Source organism: Cynoglossus semilaevis, chromosome 6 (assembly GCF_000523025.1).
Source record: "Cynoglossus semilaevis isolate Cse_v1.0 chromosome 6, Cse_v1.0, whole genome shotgun sequence".
Lineage (NCBI taxonomy): Eukaryota > Metazoa > Chordata > Actinopteri > Pleuronectiformes > Cynoglossidae > Cynoglossus > Cynoglossus semilaevis.
The window spans coordinates 8,113,339-8,132,921 of NC_024312.1; the positions used below are offsets into that span (position 1 = coordinate 8,113,339).

Genomic DNA, 19,583 nt, shown 5'->3' on the forward strand with positions numbered 1-19,583 from the left:
ATTGATGTTGATAAAATCCTCCCCACCTTCAGGCACAAACAGTGGTGTGACATCCAGAAGTTTTGTCACATTTCTAAATATCTCTGGCATGTCATTTGTTGGAATACAATCATGGTGAGTGGAATCCACCTCACTATATGTGTAAATGTGTACAGGAGGAGCCGTTGTTGTTGTGTCTACATCATAATAACTTGAGTAGTCGTAGTCCTCTCCTTCACATTTAACATGAACATCTTTGGTCACCAGAGCATCCTGGAGGCTCCGATCCTTCTGGTTAACTTTGATTTCCCCTAAACAGCCAATAAAGGATTCGGCTGTCATTTCTTCCTCCACGTGATTCAGGGAACCACTTTCACGGAAGACCTCTTTCATTTTACCGTGGATCCCTCCTAAATACAGATTTCCCACTAAGTCCAGTTTTTCAGATGAGTCAAGAGGGAGAGAGGAAGACTGGCTGTCCACATTGAGCACAAAAGAATTCTGACTAATCTCCACCTTGACTCTATGCCACTGATCATCATCCAGTTGGACCTGCGTGTTCTCCAGTATCTCGATCCCAGTCCCGAGGTTGAGGACACCTTTAATATAACCTTTCATGACACCGATAGCGATGAAGTCTTTCTCTCTGCCAGGATGGAAAACAAGTAATGCATCCTCGATAGTTGTTTTCATTAGGAATTCCAAGGCCCTTGGAGTGCCACTTGCCCCGCTCCAGGTAGGTAATGACACAAACGAATCTGGAGTACTGAAACTAGTTGCTTCGCCGTCACCTGCCTCAAACTCACTGCTGCAGGATTCTCTCGTGTCATGGCACTGCTTATATGCTGTGCCAATGATGTTAAATTGATGGGATTCAAATGTGACCTCACTCATACATCCACGGAAAGGGGGGATAGCAGTGCTGAGATAGGGAGTGTCCAGGTTCCCTGTTCCTCCAAGCCAAATCCCTTGGTCAATATTAAGCTGTTCCCCATCATCACTCACAGGCACATACGTTGGGAAAAGCTCATCGATTAACATAGTGAGTTTGCCATCCTGCAATGTCAGTGAAATTTTGTGGTCCAGGAGGTTGTTAAGCTGGACTCCCTGGGATGAGGACAACGTCACTTCATCGCCTCCTAAATTCATCCGGGCCTAGAAAACACGAAGAAGAAGAAATAGAAAAAAACAAACAAACAACAAAGTTAGGTATAAATTAAATGTTGCATGCAGTAACATTCAGATCTTCTCAACCTTTATTTCTCTACAAAGTAGAAATTAGAACAGATTTATCCCTGTTCATAGCTGGCCCTTAAGGATCTACATATTTATCAGAAGATATATATTTCTGTATTGTCCTTTGCCATTTCTGTGGCTGTTACCAAAGTAAGAAATTGGAACTGGATATGATCCATGAGCTGCTGGTTCTGACCTGTACACTGGTATGTTCACATATTATTCCAAGTAGTATATAATGAGGTATCAAAAAGCCCCATATGACCAGTGAGAAGCACAACGCAAAGACAAGGTTCTCATCCACTTCACAGCAGCTGCAGACGGGTGAGCACACATTAAAAACATGACGTATAAATCCAGAAAGGACCAAGAAGCTTCTATGTCAGTGTCATCCTTTGGGACTCCTTCCTTTTAAGCCACCCAGTCTTTAAGTTCTCTGGTGAAGAGGGTCCTGCTACTCCCCTGAGGAGTCCCGTCAGAGGTGAGCTATGCCTATGAAAGAGATTCACATCACTTGGGCAGTAGATTGCTCTGTGTTACACAAACAAGTGCCACCCATGGCACAGTTCAGCATTATATGTACCACTCCTTGTGAAGCTAGAACCCATCTTTAATACCACTAACAGAGACAATGATTGGCGTTCATGTCAAAATACTGAGCAGAGACGAATAAAGGTAATTTGCCCCCCCTTCCCCCTTTAGATTATGATTAGCAATTATAATATTCTGTCAGACATTTGTCTGTGCTGACACAGTCCTTGAATATGAACAGGATCATACCAGCTTAAACCTGCACAGACTGTCCTGTTGCAGTTAAGATGTGAAAAATGCCTCGGTGTCACTGAGTGTGCCCTGCATGAGGCCCTTGTCCTCAATAAATGTCAACACCAGCTGCTCTTATCTACCTTGGATCATGATTCATGATGGAGCCAGGAATATGGCAGATAAGTCCGGAAGCCTTGACCATGCTAATACATTTTTTGATCCAATACTATTTTTTTTCTAGAACATGAATATCTCCAGATATATATTACTTCTTCTGACACACTCAGGCCTGATGCAAAATTAGTTGCACCATGTTATTTATTTATATAACATTTATGTGTTTCAATAATTTGTTTCAGGTTTCATGACAGAAAAAAATAAAATATTTCAGTGTCCACCACAGCTTGTGAGCCACTCACTTGTACTCTTCCATTTTGGAGTTCGAGGAACAGGTAGTCCTCCATCCCTGCAGCCAGCAGCAACAGACCACTTCTCCGACTTGTCTTAATCTGCATTGACAGGTGGAAGTTGGAGACATCCTGGAAGACTTGTAAACTGCAGTAGCTGTCCCCATAGTAGGATTCTGTGGAGAATAGCAATAAGTGACAGGCAAGTAAGTTTATAGCATATAAAAATGATAAAACCTGAGAGTAAACTAAATAACTAATAAATAAGTGATAAAATTTGCCAGACACTACTTTAATGACATTTTGCATCAGAGAGAGAGAAAAAAATCTTTCAGGAAAGGATGGGATTAAAGAGATACAAAAGAGTTTTTTTTTTGTTTGCCTTCTTTTTATTCTCTGTGAGATAGGGTGCTTTGAAGTGAAAATAGAGGTATCTGCTTTAAGAGTACTGTGGTTTTAAGTTTATCCTAAGTAAACATCCCTCTTCAGTGTGCACTTTTGTCTGGAAGCCTACTCGACTTTTATGTAATGATTTATAACAGGAAGGACACCAAAGGCTGCTAAAAAAAGACAACACTGACGCAACAGTTTTCTTTTCAACATGGCAACATAACAGCTCAACACTGTGGGATAACACTGAGCAACACTGCAGACCGACAGCTCAGTGTCGAGCAGCCAATTAGATTGACTTGTTACAGTGCAACGGCTTGACGACTAATGCCTTTATTATCAGGTGTCTCTCAGCTGCGTATGGTTTCGAAGAGGGCTCGTCTGAACTCTCTTACAAAGACATCATGCACTGCCCCTGCAGATGCGTTCTTGGCATTGAGAGTCTGGCGGGAAGGGAGGATTTCCCAGGCTTGAGCAAGACTCGTTTACAACAGTAAATTTAGCCACCTGTCTCAGAGTGTGCTGTCAGGGGCCTTCAATATAATGTAAACCACAGAGGAAGTCTTTTTTTTTTAGGGCACAGGGTCTGGGATTTAACTGGACCACATCCAGGACCCTATTTCTCCATCATGAGGTTTCCAGGGGCCCTGTCCAAATCATGAAAAGGGGGTTTCCATTAGCCACGCCCTTAACTCTCTGGAGCAACAGTTCAGGACACAGGAACTCATAAAAAAACAGCAAGAAAGTTCATAAAGATAAAGGGACATAGACAGAAGTATACAGAGAGTGGGATAGGAAGAGAGAGAGAGAGAGAGAGAGAGAGACAGAGAGAGAGTTGTGCCAAAGAACTTTCCTATGAAATCATCGCGCCCAAAATATCCACTAGCAGCACTGACCATTGACTTGACATCAAGTACATTTATTGCTGGAAATCTCCTGAAACTACTTCACAGGCAAAAGATGATGAGAAAAGAAAATAAGTTAATGTTCACAATGATTCACTGGCAGACAAACATCGAGGACCATTTTCCCATGAATAAGTAGCTGTATAGAAAAAAGAAGAATTACTCAAGAGGATTTGAAAGTGACTAACTGAGAGCAATGTTTGATTTGTCTGACTTTAGAGGGCAATCTGTCTGCGTGGTGTCTTCATTTATGCCACGCAGCCAATGACAATTCACAAAGAAGCCAACGTTGCTCCGCCAACTTCTCATCCTGTTAGTGAGCCCTTCCATACAAACTCTGCAGCAAACAATGGCAGTGTCAACAAAGACAATCATTTTGATGCCATGAGATTGAAAGTGAGGCTTTTGTGATTTTACTCACAAGCATTTGCCTCTGGTTTTCAAGGCTGTTCTGTCATGAACAAAGTCAGTGATTAATGATCTCTGCACAGGAAAAATAAACACAGACTTTTTCACATCTACTGCAGCCACAAAAGACATGTTGGTAAAGACTCCCAGACAAAAAAATGAACTGTTATCATATGGTCAAGACTTAAACTCTGACACTGTGAGAACATGCAAGTTGGAATACTCAAGGAATGCCTTAATAATTAAACCTTTATGTATGGAAATGGATGCTGTACTTTTCTCTTACTCAGAATGTGTTTCGACTTTTTAAAATAAAACTTTTTACCAGGTTAGACCCATTTGATGTTGGAGAACCGTAGACCTGGTGTGTGTGTTTATACATTATCTAATCTAAATACATTAGCATGAATTATTATTTGACTGTGTGATACGCTCTTCAAGTAGTTTACAGAGTTAACGGTTCAATATTTCTGATGAAAGAGCAGAACTAATCACTGAGATGCCCTCAGGCTAGAACTGAAGAAGTGGGGAATCTTTTCTTAAAGGTAATTGCATTGAAGGAGAAAATTCCAATGAGCTTCATTTTGTTCCTATACCTGAGCTGTTGGATTGTTCGCTACAAGCATGATAATAATAATAAAAACAAACAAAAAAAAAAAACAAAAAAAAAAAAAACGGAGAGCACTGCCAAGACCTAACTGCCGCAGGAGTTTCTGCTTCAAATTCAGCATGCTGCTGTTGCCCTTAGCAAAGAGAACACATTTTCCAATGATAACACAATGGCTTTGTACTGCAGTGTACCTGAAACTGGAATTCATTAGTTCCCGGCTAAGTCATGTAAAGCTCTGTATAAAATTGGCTTTTGTGAGGGAGAAACACATTTTCAATATGCGCTGTACAAACGCTGTGCTCTGTGAGACTGATTTAGTCTCAGCACCTTCCTTTAAACGGTTTTTCTGGTTACACTGTGTAACAGGTAAATATGCAAACAGGAAATCACACCTAACGGATTAAAGGAAGACATAATCATGTAAGATTTATAGTAACAGGACTCAGAGCCATAAGCCTCCATCTTTTTTCTTTTTTTTTTTCTTTACTCCAACATTATGCTCAGCTGTATTTTCCATGCTCAGAGGGATTTGTGGTTGGCTGCAGAAAAGATCATGCCGGGCTGATTCTGCTGACATGGCATCATAATCATCCGCGAGGAACCGTATCTGCTCCTCAAAAGTGAAGTTGGAGCTGTGAAACCTCTGCCATGTTCAATCTCGATCGCCAGTCTGTGTGTGGAGTTTAAAACATCTGAGAGGACGAATCTGACTCCCTAAAGCTCCTACACAACACTGCTTTATTGTGCATGGAGCTGAATCCTGGTCCGAAGCCAGTGCAGATGGCTATAATTTGATGACTGACTGGGCTTGTAGTATTTATAAGGCTTAGAGGAAACCGAGTCTTCCTCTCTCTCATGGAAGGCTTAATGAATTAGCCTGTTGTCTTTCTTTTCCTATTCCTTTCCTCCTCACCTCCTCCTCCTCTTTCTCTTCCTTAGCCTCAATCTACAGACACATGTCAGGAAATGTTTTTTTTTTTTTTTGGGGAAAGAGGAATGTTGACCACAAGGGCAGGGTGATTGGAAACCTTCGGTTGACTTAGTTCTATGACGGGTCTGTAACGATGAGTCAGAGTCACATCAGTCATATTTTAAATGTTTGTGTGGAAACGCTCTAAACAGACACAAGATCTCTGTTAATTTATTTAATTCTCACCTTGTCACATATTTTGTACCGTTATGTCCCGAGTAACGAAACATTCCTACTTTTTGGACGTGACAATCCACTACTCGGTCTAATAATACGATTTTCCACCGAGGCACACTGTGTGTGTTTACCATGGCAACACGGCTTGAAACCCAAACAAACCACCTACGTGCACAACCCACAGTTAAACTACGGTTAGCCAGACTATAAATAGCAGGTATGTTGGTCATCCCTTTCCTTAGCTGGGCTGTGTCCCGTACCAGACGGCAACTCTGTTTCTGGGTATAATTATATGAAGGATAGGGTGTTGTTAACCAAGGACAGAACAGGAAGACTCCTAATGGGTGTAAAGGCTTCTAACATATGTCAACATGGCTATTACTGTGATGACAAAATACATCTCTCAAAGAAAGAGGTCAGTAATAACTGCACTTGTTACAAAGTGGGACCTACTTAAGACCCAGAAGGCTCAATCAATCAGAACAGAGTCTACACTTTCTAAAAAAATAAAACTGAAGACAACTCCACGTAGTAGACTGTCCACCAGCAGGAAAAGGTGATTAATTTAATTGAGCAAAGGATATATATATATATATATGCAAAGGATATATATATATATACTTTACTCTATTAAATATCAATGAATGAAAGGCAAAAAAGGTTGAGGTGATTAATTTGAAAACAATTCTGTCCTACAAGACTGGCTGTAGTTATTGTTTGAACATACAGTACCATCGATTCTACCACCTCCCCCTGATTTAACGGCTCTGGAGCAACGGAAAAAAAAAGCTGCAGTTGAACATAAACTATGCAATAATTACACAATTAGAAAGACACATTAATGGCTGCAGTGCACGGTACTTAAAACCTCACTGGAACAATGTTGTAGCTGCATCACTGTAGCTGTGGGTAATGTTGGAGTTGCAATTATTGGAAAACCAATCAGTAATAATTACCTGTCATTTGGGTTTAGTTCGGGTGTTTATCCACATCATTGGAAATGTAAATAACCAATAGTTCTTGAACAATATCTTCACACCAATGACACCCTTTTAGTTTCTCTCACAAGGAAATGTTTGTGTTTACAGAACAGACGTTGCAGTATAAAAAAAATACTGCAAAGTCCAGCCCTGTTAAACAGCAGAGAGCAGAACCACAGCCCGACACACTTTGACAGCACTGCTTTATATGGACCCGCTTCTTCCCCACTGACTTTTCAGAAGTCACCAGGGACAAACTTTTACTGGCTTAATGGAGCCATTTCTCAGACCAGGCTATGTCGATGTGAAAGGCAACATAGTATCTTTTTAGGCCCCTTTCAAACCTCTGCATCTGAGTCACTCCAATACTGGCTCAAAGTGAAGTGGATTCAATACATTGAAGAAAAGTTGTTGTGGAGCCACAGCAGGTGGCCTCCCCACTGACCATAATTAAAACACGTCAGGTCTGGCTGTAAAACTTGCACTTTCTCAACAGACTCAGGGTGGCGGCAGCAGCTACAAATTATGAGGTTTCCTTGTGAAAGGAGAATGGTGGTGTAATGCAATCTCTGCCCCAGAAAACAGAGCAAGAAAAGGGAGGTGAAGGATTCACTGTTGTCTGGGTTTGGATCATTAATGAGGCTGCATTTCCAAACATAATGAAAACAAAACAAAAAAAAAAACCCAAAAAACAGAAAGGACCACATTAGTGAATGGATACAGAAAGGAAGGATGGCTTTTGTCTCTTAAGATCTGATTTAGGTTTACATATTTGAACAAAAAGCCCTAAATGTGGACAAGACAGAGAACAGGGAGTCATGAAAAATAGGGTGGGGAGAAAAAGCTTAGGAGTAAGGAACCACATCCAATCCAAATAGTGGAAAAACATGGATCTGTCTTGATTTATCCTTCAAAATCCCTCCAAAGAACTCTTGTGTACAGTCTGTATGCTCTTGTGTGGTTACCAGTGGAAATATTTCCATGAGAATGTTGGCTACTTTAACTTAGCTGTACTGCAATTTACTTCAACGGTGGACAAAAGAAAGGAAGAAGGGAGTATTGTTCTGTGTCAACGTGACATCTTCATATTTCCAACTCTAACAGCACCTAAATTGAGAGTGCAACAAATTCACTTCGTTGGCTCATCGCGCTCAACTCAAAGAGCCATTGGTAAGAATGACTTTGGACTGATGATCTCACACGCCTCCAAAAACTCTTAGACAAACATGGCCGTGAACAGAAGCATTGTAGTGACTCAGGGCCGTGCTGTAGTTTATGGCTGCTGAGCACAAAGCGTGCCTCTGTCAGGCCCGGCCGGACTACGGAAGCCATCAACCGCCAAGGTCCTGGTGGGTGGGTCTTGTTAAAATAATCTCCGAATGACATCAGAGGACTGAGCACCGACATACTGTTACAACCCGTATCCCTCCTCACAGCAGTGTGACCCCCCCAAAACACACACACCTTCTTGAGTACAGCGGGATCCGTTTGAAAAAGCAATTCTTTACACATTTCCCTGTTTTCCTTCGGCCCAACAAGGGCTGTTTATAGTCTGAGCGGGCGGACATTTTAACATACTCCTGATGAATTCCAGGGTGAAATCCCAACAAGTGGACAGTGGGAAGATCATCATGTCAAAGGGAGAAAACGGAGAGAAGAAGGAAGTAAAGCTGATTAGCAAAGAAAATCACCTTCAGTTTTAACCAAACAAAAAACCAGTACAAACCGGACATAGGCTCTTAAATGTAATTAGCGGTCACTAGGACTTTGATCTCAAAGGGTACACGTAAGGTATGGAAAACCCCTATGAGAACTTCATGCAGTGCATGAGTGGCTAGAACGCTCTGGCTTTGTTCCACGACACTGATGACCCAGAGTAATAGCAGCTGGGAATGAGATAGGCATTTAGTACAGTCACTTAAGTCTGTAATATTTACAATGTCAACACAAAGTGGGAGAGCAAAGAGAGGCTTTGTGCCCGGCTATTGGTGAGAATAATGGAAGCAAATGACCTTAGTGTCAGTTATTTTAAGCGAACAATTTAGTTAGAGCCATATACCAGAATTACTGTAATATCCTCTATTCATGACACAAAGACATTTCTGCTGCACAAGATTCGAGTCTTACTGATTCCATTAGTCATGACTTTTGAGACACCGTTGCTATAATCGAACCTTCTTTTTACAGTTATGTGATCACACATGCAGTATAATCACAACATCCCTAATGATGGATTGTGTTAATTATGGTGTAACTGCACTTTAAACTGCAACACAAACAATTAAACTAACATGCAAATCATACATGGTAATGTTTTAATATAATATACAAATGGGGTTAAATGGTGTTAGCAGGTAAATGGATTCAAAGGGATGGAGGAAAAATTGACAAGAAAAAGTAGCAAAAAAGCACAATGACAAGGACACATTTACTTTTTTTTAAATATAGAAATTCAATGAAGTACTGCAACATTTTAAAACAATAAAACTGGCTTGAGTTGCACTAGAACTCTATGTAATTTTCATCTATTCAGAAATGGAGACATTGTTTTTCTCGTCTGAATCACAGCGAGACTTCAAATCAGAGTGTTGAGATAAATATTTGTTTATCAAAAAAATATTCAATTTTCAGTGGTGCAGCTTAATCCTTTAATCCTGGAGTTGAGGATTTCAACTTTGACTTAAGCAGCGCAGCTACACTTAACGCCAGCAGACTGCAGATTATATTACTTCTTAAAAGAAGTTTTCAATCTTTCAACCATTCGTACAAATATTTAGCTATATTCTGCTGTAGGGCGCCAATAAAAAACATCACACCTGTACGCATGAATGAGTAGAGAGTACTTGTCAATCTCATAACATCTACCTTACACACCTTTTGAAAAAAAAATAAAATAAAAAACAGACTATACATTTTCTCTTTTAGTTTCAGTCTATATATTTTCTCGTTTAGATTCAGTCCAGTTATTTTTGTTTAACAGCTGGTAATTTTCTGACCTAATATTTGGTCCATTTAGCTGTTACTGAGTTGTTATGAGTGTGAGTGCAGACATCAGTAACTCAGCACTTATAATCAGCATGCCTTTGTAGTGAGACTATGTATTTATAACAACAATCCAAATACTTGGATCTCTTATATAATTGAGATTAAAGGAATAATGAAGACAGGGTACATTTTTAGGTGAAAAGGCCATTGGAGGAAACAACTACTCAACACACTCTGTCCTTCAAGCTCTTGAGTGTCATTACATTTTACGTTAACATGAACAGAGAACAGAGGCAGAAATTTAAGACCTGAGTTTTCAGAAACCTTCCTCGGCTGGGTTCAGCTGAAGGGAACCTTGATTTAAAGTTTAGGTTCCCAAAAGTCTTAAATATTTGATGATACTATCTTTTTTTATATTCCCAAAGTCTTAGGTAACAATTGGTTTTCGACAAACATTTGACCGACTGTCGATGAATCACTGGAAAGACTCTCTCACATGTTGTAGCCACATGTCTGTGTGTTCAGAAATGAGACAACAAACTGCTTTCAAGATGCTGGTTAGATGAAAAGACACTCTTCCTGAGAGTTTTCTTGTGTTTTGTTACACATGAGCACACCTGCTGTGTGAAAAGAACACACTGCCTATGAGTAAAACCTGTAATTTCCACAGTCGTAAAGATAGAAATAAGGAGTTCCTTGTGCCGTGTCCTTGTATTGAAGTCATCATTTTTTCTGTGGGACCTCATCCCAGTGGCAGAGACATCATTAAGTCAACTTTATGAGACTGTCAATATAAACATGACGGTGTTGTTTTTCCTATTATCATTAACTTGAGGGTGTTGTTTTTCCTATTATCATTAACTTGTAATTCTCCATTAAGGTCATGATGATGTGCACAAGCCAACGACTGAAATGCAGTTTATATCTTAGGATTTCCATTCCGTCATCGTTCAAGGATCTCCTGGTGGATCCTGAACCTTGCACTTTTCCATGACTACATCTGATCGGAAAGCCTTTCAGTGAATGAGGCCCCCAGTCTCACCAGACTCCAAGTAGCAAAACTGCGATACAGAAGCCTCAGTGTGGGGGCCTCTCAAAGCCCATATCCGGCTTTAACTAGGGTCTGCATAGTCAGTTTGTGTTTGAGATCAGAGTGTCACATTAGACTCATAATGAGAACCAGCTGAAGGCACACACCAGCAGACTGACCCTCTCCAGTCCAGACTGACTCCCCCTCAACTCACCACCTCACCCTTTACCCTGAGGACTGCAGACACCTCTCTCCTTCGCTTACCTTCGCTGAATTATGCTTTTTAAACAAATCTCTTATCCAGATGCTCGTGCTCAAACCCTTCCATCAGCCAGCGTTACTCTAAACCGTTTTAGTGAACACACCCACAGACAGACACACACAGGGCAAACATGCACACACACACACACACACACCCTGACATTAATTCCGACTCAGTCTTCTGGCTGAGTCAGCCCAAAGTCTCTTGCCATTCACATAACCATTTTCCACCATGCTACCGTTGAGGAGACCCACCCTTCTCCACCCAGACACTTTTCTGCAGCTCGGTTCTTATTCACTAGCAAATCGGGAGTCCCCCCCCACTCCCCCCCCCCTCCCTTCAGCCATCACCTCCTCTTTCGTGTCCCTCCACACTACTCTCACTACCCGTTTCCAGCCCAGAATAAACAACATGTTTCATGTGTTATTTGCGTAACAACGCAGTGAAACAGCGCTCCAGTGTTTCAGCCCTACACTCATGTTTTTTCCACTCCATAGTTCAGTTTTATTATTGAGGCACTGACTTAAAGATGGATAGAACTGGCTTCAGTGGAAAATGTTAGTAGCTGGTAGAGGAGAGGACTTGAGGAGAAGTGAATTTGAAACAGGTTCCTCTTTCTTCGCCTTGACTTTTTGCCACAAACTAAATAATCCAAGCACATAAAACAGATGCAGATCAATACAAGTGTTTGGATCACGTTTTATTGGCCTCGGCAAAATGTGAGTTATTATGCACTGTTAAAATATTATGACTCAAAGTGAACTAGTCAAAACACTGAGGATTATTTGAAAATCACTGAACAGATAAACCTGGGATTTAGTCTATTGTAAAAATGTGTTCTTGGTTTATTTAACCCAATTGAACCTCCACCAGGAATGTCTGACACCACACAGTTACATACCTGACGTCCACACTGTAATGTGGGATGAAGCTGGCTGCTCAACATCCCCTTTGATCAACACACACCTTATTCTCATAAATGTTGGTAGAAAAAAATAAGGATAATCTGTAATACACATTATAATCAAAGTATATTGGGTTACATCCAAAAACCGCAAGTCTGTTTGTTAACATGAACCAATTGACAAATTACTTTAACACGTTGTACAAGTTGGATTTTCAACTATTCTTTCAACTCTTCTCTACGTCTTCACAGTCTGGTCACTACTGCAGAATGCAAAAGACCTTTTCAATAGAAAACAGACCTGCACTGCGGGAAGTTAGGTAAGAACATACACAAATACCGAAAAAGCCATTTTTTAGACCGACAAGTTCAGAAAGAGAAGGGATATTTTCAGAGCTCCTAGAAATAATGTCGTCTTGAGGAGACCACGTGTTCCGTTAAAATTCCAGCGTCAGCTTCTGAGGCCTCAAATCAGACTATATTAATCTTCTTTAATGTGCTACAGTATGTGGTAGATTTATCTATTTGTGTTGATTATGTGATTTTATCATTACCTTTAGATTTCAATCATCAGGGATTAAATAAGACTAAGTAGAAACAACTTCCGAAAGTACTGTATTCCCGAGCATGTGGTCCGGCAACGGCTAACACCTTTAGCATTACCACAAAGACTTCCCCTGACTCCTAACGATGATATTATACTGGGGAATGATGACAATGCTCCTGAATTTGTTTATCATCAACAAATTTGGTTCGTCAGTGACAGCAAAAGAAAAATAAACAAAACAATGATAGAAAAAAAAGCTAAGTAAAGTACAATAACAAATAACATAAGCAACCGCTTTTCCTGGAAGTGAGTTTAGCAGGAAGAGGGAGCCTTTGGAACTTCCGTGTAACTGTTCAAAAACTCCTTATAATCATTGTAGTAAATGACCGTGGTTGTGTTGTTTTGTCTACTCTTAGCATACACGGCATCGACACAAAACATACATGTTAAGGGTAAACACCGGTTTTTGTTGTTGCCCAGATGCCGCTGCCACATCTGAGGTACTGCCCTTAACATGTGGTGACAAAATTGCTCCACGGGTAACAAACTCTGCGTCTCTGCCAAATCCTTCACTCCCAGCCTCTGCACGGTGCAGAGAGCCCGAGGGGATACCGTGGCAATACATCCTCAAACACAGGCCACAGCTTTTTCTTCATAACTCTGGCAGCCGTGCTGTGTACACATGTGGCAAAACTATTTGTTCTCCCAGCCATCTGTCAGAGTTTTTCTCCTCTATGCCTTTGCAGTTGTTGATAATAAATTCATCAGGCACTTTTAATCAAGGTCTAAATACATCTAATCTAGATGCCAGCCATTACCTCAACAGAGGGCATGTCACCTGCTGATAGATTGCCATATTATGAAGAGTATTGTTGGCCTTGGTGAGTACAATACAGAATACTTGATGGATGAAATGGTATAACTCCGTCTTCTAACCAATCATAGCTCTTAAATAAGGCAGGAAAAGTTTACTTAATATTATTTTGTTATTATTATTATGAGTAGTAGTAGTAGTACTAGTAGTAGTAGTAGTGGTAGTAGTATTTTAAACGAATGTTGCTCCTTGGCTCTAACATTACATATCTCAACCAATGAGATCATCTTGGGCGACCTAAACTGAACTGAGGGCAACAGAAGAGGTGACCAAACCAAAGTAACATCCACTGCAAAGTTAGATTTTCCTAACACCAGGTTACTTTAAGTACGTTTAAGTATTACGTAAAAGGAAATAACTGAATTTATTTTTGTTTTTAACCTTTAAATTAAAATAAATCCTGTAATTATTTGCAAATAAAATGCAATCAACGTCAGCACTAATCTGTATATTCTAATACAGTTCCAATCACTGCATGTTTTTGCCAAGGCAATGGCAACAGTCAGAAACCCCTGCCATCTCTCTCCTATTACTGTTATTACTCTGACGACGTGTACATGACAATCCCAAAGTTACATCTTACAGTATAAAGAAAGTACTTTGTATGCACACTGCTCTACTGTATCTAAAACAGTCCCAAGAAGTACAGATAGTACACAAAGGACAATAGCTGCGCCTCAGATCCCAGGAGATTACTAATGCCAGTTCGTCCTTAGACTCTCGGTTTTGACTTTCTCTGGTGTGTGGTCGTTTTTGTGGAGGTCGTGTCTCACACAAATCATTTAAACATCAGTAAAAATGAATGCGAGTTAAGATTAGTGGTTTGGAAGAAGAACATGGAGAGTGAGTAGAAACCTCACTGCAGGGCTTCATAGCATTTTCCCCAAGTTTGCAGAGACATGTCCTCAATAAACCCAATTTGCATTTAAATGATAACAAGGGAAAAGTTCCAACTACTTCCTCGCATATCCAACAGATGTAATCACCTCATTACCTCTAACTGATGACAGCGTTATTTCTTCATTTCGTGTAAGAGAAACTGCTCACAGTTTGTGTTACCCCCAGATGTGCACAGTTCAACAGGCAGCTGCTCATCGTGTGTAAAACCAACAACTGCACCGTCCACTGTGTGGGTGACACAAAAATCACATTTTTTTAGCTTGGATGTTGATTGCTTTTCAATAGGAGTATTGATCTGTCGAGCCGAGTCATCTGGGAGCAGCACAGATATAAACCACCTTTAAGGATTATGGTTCAGAAGAACAACAACAACAACAAAAAAAAATTACCAACCACTAACACCAACAGTGTTTTAGATGTCAGCTTGCTCGAACGAGATGATTGAAAATTATAGGCTGTCGCAGATTACAACTAGTTAGGTTCATTCCACCACTTAAATATCGTTAAAGAAGCGTAAACATGACCTGACAAAAGCAGTTGAATTATTATTTTTGACATTTCTGGCTGCCGGCAGTCAGAAATAGCCACAGTTTTCTGCTGTAAAATCCAGTTAGATTCAATAAAATAGCTTGTGATTTGTAAAAGTTCAGCAGAGCTCGAAAGCCTGGAAAGTCTGTGGGTGTTCTGCTGCCCAACAGCAGGTATGACGACTCACAAAGAGCACAGAGGTGATATAAAGTGAGTTCATGCAGAGTAGACTTGATTCTAGAGCCAAGGCTCTGAATGGTTTTTGTCAGCATGGATGGTTTTAGCCACCGTTAGCTCTTCAGGTGTTCCTAATGGTATGTTATAGACATATAGACCATTCAAAGGTTTGAGGTCACCCGTATAAGTCTGTGTTTTCCATTGAAACTCGTAAAAGCGTACCATACAGTCAAGTTGTACAGAGTACAAATACAGAGTTTTTGTGCAGTTTTCTGCATCCCTGTGATTTTTGTGTTACTTTCTACAATTGGAGTTTATACTCCAAATAAAAAAACAACAAAAAAAAAGGTATCACAGAATATGTACAGGCTCAGCAAGATGCCTGTTGTGTCTGTGCATTCAGAGCCGGTGCATCATCTCAGGCTCCCATCCATCACCAGGCAGACAAACCTTTAATCATGCCATAGCACAATTACATGTGCTGATGAAAGTGCCACACACAGGTGAGTAATTTGAAGACGCGCCACAGGCACAAATGGCTCGTGCAGCTTTTCTGCATAACACCCACATCGCCACGCTACATATTTTTTACATATGATTGCGACAGTTGCACAGCTGTATTTAGATTTATGAGCACATTTGTTTAACACGTCTACGAGCTGCGTAGCTTTTCTCCCATTTTGGTGCTGAATATTGACAAAGCTGTCAGACTTTGATGCATCCAGGGGTTGGAGGAGAGCAATGTTGTGAGAGTGTCAATGAAAGGGAGTGTGAAAAAGAGATTGTCAACAATGCGGAGTAGCTGAAGAATGTGCTTTTTATTCAGTGCCGGAGGCAAATGCTCCATCGAGGCAGGCACTATCTGGTCTAAGGACTAAAACAAAGCTTAAAAAAAATCAATCTTCGCCTACATAAACCCTGTAGCTGTAAACAGAACCATCTCCGTAAACTTTTCTTTCCTTTAGTCTAAAATAACTAATGTGAAGCCCAGAGACTTTAAAAGTATCTGAACTGTTAATAGCATCAAATATTGATTCTACAAAGTGTTTGTGAATTTGTGTATTATGAGTCTCTGGACTCTTATGAAGTTCTCTCGTCACAATTTAGTACCATACTATTCAAGACAGTTTGGCTGCTTTTATCTAGTCCCAGACAATGGTTTATAATACGATGTACCATTTGTAGTTTGTATCTGGTATTTGCGAACATTCAATGGTGCAACATACTGAGCAATGTAACCAGGTGTTGTTCCTGTTCAGTCTTGACTGATACTTTTTAATATTTTGTTTTCTATGATACAAAAATAAAAACAAATACATACACAAATATGCATATATTAAATATAAAATATTTACATATATAGACATATGTATATAAGTATATACATATTCACATATATACTAGTATATGTATTGCATGTGTATAGTACACACAGTACAGCAGGTTCTTCACTACAGTATTTCTTTCTAATTTTTTGAAGAGATATTTTTATTTGCTGTTAGCTGTAAGAGCTTGCAGAGTTAGATCTTTCTACATAGATGAATTCACGCAGATCGCAAGCACCACCATAAACACTACCATACTAAGAACATATATTCGACCTGATGTGATATTAATTTCCTTAATAACTCTACATCATCTGCTCCCTATAGATGAATATGGAAGCCATGATAGCCCCATTACAGATAATGGTCCCTTCTGGAGCCAGTGTTTTCTCCTTCACCCTCTCTTTTTCTTGTCCATTGCACTTCTAATGTTTTGTGAACGTGTTCTCCACATGCGCTCATTTGGCAGCCATGGGCTTGTCTGACCGCAGGTCTTTAACCATCCTGTAGGTCAAATTATGCAGTTGCGTATGCACAGATGTCGACTGGATTCACAGACATCCTATACTTTCTGCAAATGCACATTGTTAGTGTGTTGGCTGACTGTCAGTATGTGGATACAGAAGGTTAGTTTAAAGATCAGGATGCCTTAAATCATCATTTTTATATTTGTTCCAAGACAATTTGGCACATTTACTTCCCTTGCATTTCAAGGAACATACAGAACATACAGAACATACAGTACAAGTATATGAAGATATACTCAATATATACTATGTTAAGAAGTAATCCTAACATCATGTAGTGAAGCAAAAAGAGAAATTGCAAAACAAAGTTTCTCCATTATTCTACCTCTGTCTTTACAGCAACATTTGAATATCTTATTGTAATTCATTGGCCGTTGCCTTAATGTTGGCTGCATAAAAATATTTGCACTCGTTCCCAAAAAATGTAATCACTGAGCATTATGCTCCATCTGGCTCACTACCGAGGTGGAATAGTTTATGATAAATAAACGTTGTTTATTTTAGGTATTAAAAAACATATACATATAAAATATATATATACTGTAACCTGTAATAGAGGGAGGAGAGGGAGCAGCCTCCTACGGCACATACACCAAAGTCAAACATCTGCACATGTGCTCACTGCTGCTCGCAGGCTAAACCTTTGCAGCATGTCAGTGTGTGTGTATGAAGACAGATGTACGACATTGTCAGAACATGAATTTACTACGTATCACACATCACGGGGGGATTGGAAGTCATTGCGGCGGATTTGATAATCGTAAATTGTAGGATTAGTGTTTCTGAGCGTGTCATGGACCTGAATAATCTCCCGCTTTCTGTAAAATATCTGAAGTGTCAGCCAAACAAATGATAGGAAAATAGTATTAAACATCTGTCACTACATGTTCAAACCCTGTGTAATGGAGATCTTGGACGTCTTTTTAAAAAAAAAAAAAAAATCTTTCCGTCTTGTCATCACCTGTAAAGTTGTTGTCTGCTTGTTTACGCCAGATTTGGTTTGCAGATGAAATGAAAACAGCTTAGCAAACCATAAATTTAGCATCTAAACAACACGAGGCAATCCGGTTGAGAGTGATCCGGGTGTAATTAAAATTCCTCTGGATTTGAATGCATTCTCAAGTGCGTGCGCTAATGGCTCTTTTGGGAGCTTCTTGGACTAATCGTAGAGACTGAGGAGTGTGTTCCTCACACTAATGGGTGAACACATGATTTCACAGCTCCCGATGTGATTACACTCTTATTGGGGTCAGACATTCATCTCCACTCATTAGGCATTTTTCTCATGGTGTGTGTATGTGATATTATTTTTCTCATCTCTTTTTTGTGTGTGATCTTTGCTTTGATCTATGTAACTCAATCACTCTGAGAAAAAAAAAGTTAGCCACTGACCCCACACAACCAAACATACCAGAGACGTAATAACAGGCAGAGCGTCTAAACCAAAAAAGACAAAAAGACGGGGCGCCTCTCTCTGGGCAGGTTTGATGTTACATATGTTCACATGGTTCTGTTTTAGCAGACTTTGAGGGATTGTGACATTTTTTTTTTGACAAATTAGAAAGCACACAGTTTGTGCACACAGTGCTGTGCTGAAACAGGCGAAGGAACAAGCAGCATATGTTGAAGACGAGAGGGAGGGAAAGGTGAGGCATGACTTAGAGCTCAGTTGAACAAACACAGCTTTTCTGAAAGGACGGCTGTGATTGAGATCATCCACATTAAAACCGTCTCAGAACAAAGAGCCACACATTGTTGAGTGTTTCCAGCCCACCTGCTGAGGTGGGCCCAGTTCAGTCTAATTGAATAATATGCACACAGACTCACAAACAGCAGTATAATTATCAGCCTTCTGCTACAATGGTTGGCTGTGTAGGTGACTCTCTGACATGGAAATTGTGATGGTTTGAACATACATATTCATTTAGGGATATCGTGACTTTTTCTGACATACATTGAACCAATTTTCCGAGGTCCATCTGGGGCCTCTTCAGGGGGCCACAGCCACTGAGAACATTCTACCTTTCTCCCATAATTCATTTGGCATAAATATATACAGTACATAGACACGTGATCCAGAGCTGAGCTAATGTCGGACCACATGCTAAATCAACACAGATCTGATTTGAAAATTGAAAATGCTGATCTTGATTTCTGTGTCCACAGACCCCTGAAATATCTTAGTTGAGTCTCTCCAACTGAAAAATTGGATACGAGTCACCTCACCTCTGCTGTGTGGTCTTAATGTCACCTCAAGGCACAAGGTGTTTTCAGGACACAATTGTTTATACCAAAAACATGATACTTTTAATCAAAGTGAGAAATAGTCATCAGCTCAGTTCGAAACACTGGTTTTTGGCCAAACTTGTTTCTAACGAGACCTTGATGTGGATGTGAACAAAATAAAACAATAAACCTGAAAACTTGCAGCACTAAAAATAGTGAGAAGCTTCAAATGTGTGACTCATCCATCTGCCTTTATACTTCTGATGGGCCACACAAAAAAAGTCAAACACATACACATGAACACATAAGGATCCCCATTTCCAGGATCCTTCAAGTCAGGCGCAGACACTGGCTTTATCTCTCTCAGGCAGCAGATGCAGATGCACAGCCTTCCATGCAGATAAAGGATCTTTTGATTAAGTGGAAGCATTTATGCATGCTCCGGTGGAAGGAACGTTACGTGAAAGCAGG

General features: G+C 40.2%; 1 protein-coding gene across 1 annotated transcript in view; it reads right to left on the bottom strand.

The window, feature by feature from the left end:
* cspg4 (chondroitin sulfate proteoglycan 4) overlaps positions 1-19,583 on the bottom strand; it is a 63,555-nt gene that overhangs the window by 25,286 nt on the left and 18,686 nt on the right. The window contains 2 exon segments of the mRNA XM_025056249.1: positions 1-1,134; positions 2,400-2,563. The exon segment at positions 1-1,134 is cut by the window's left edge and continues 12 nt beyond it. Of these exon segments, the coding sequence (XP_024912017.1) occupies positions 1-1,134; positions 2,400-2,563 (1,298 nt within the window).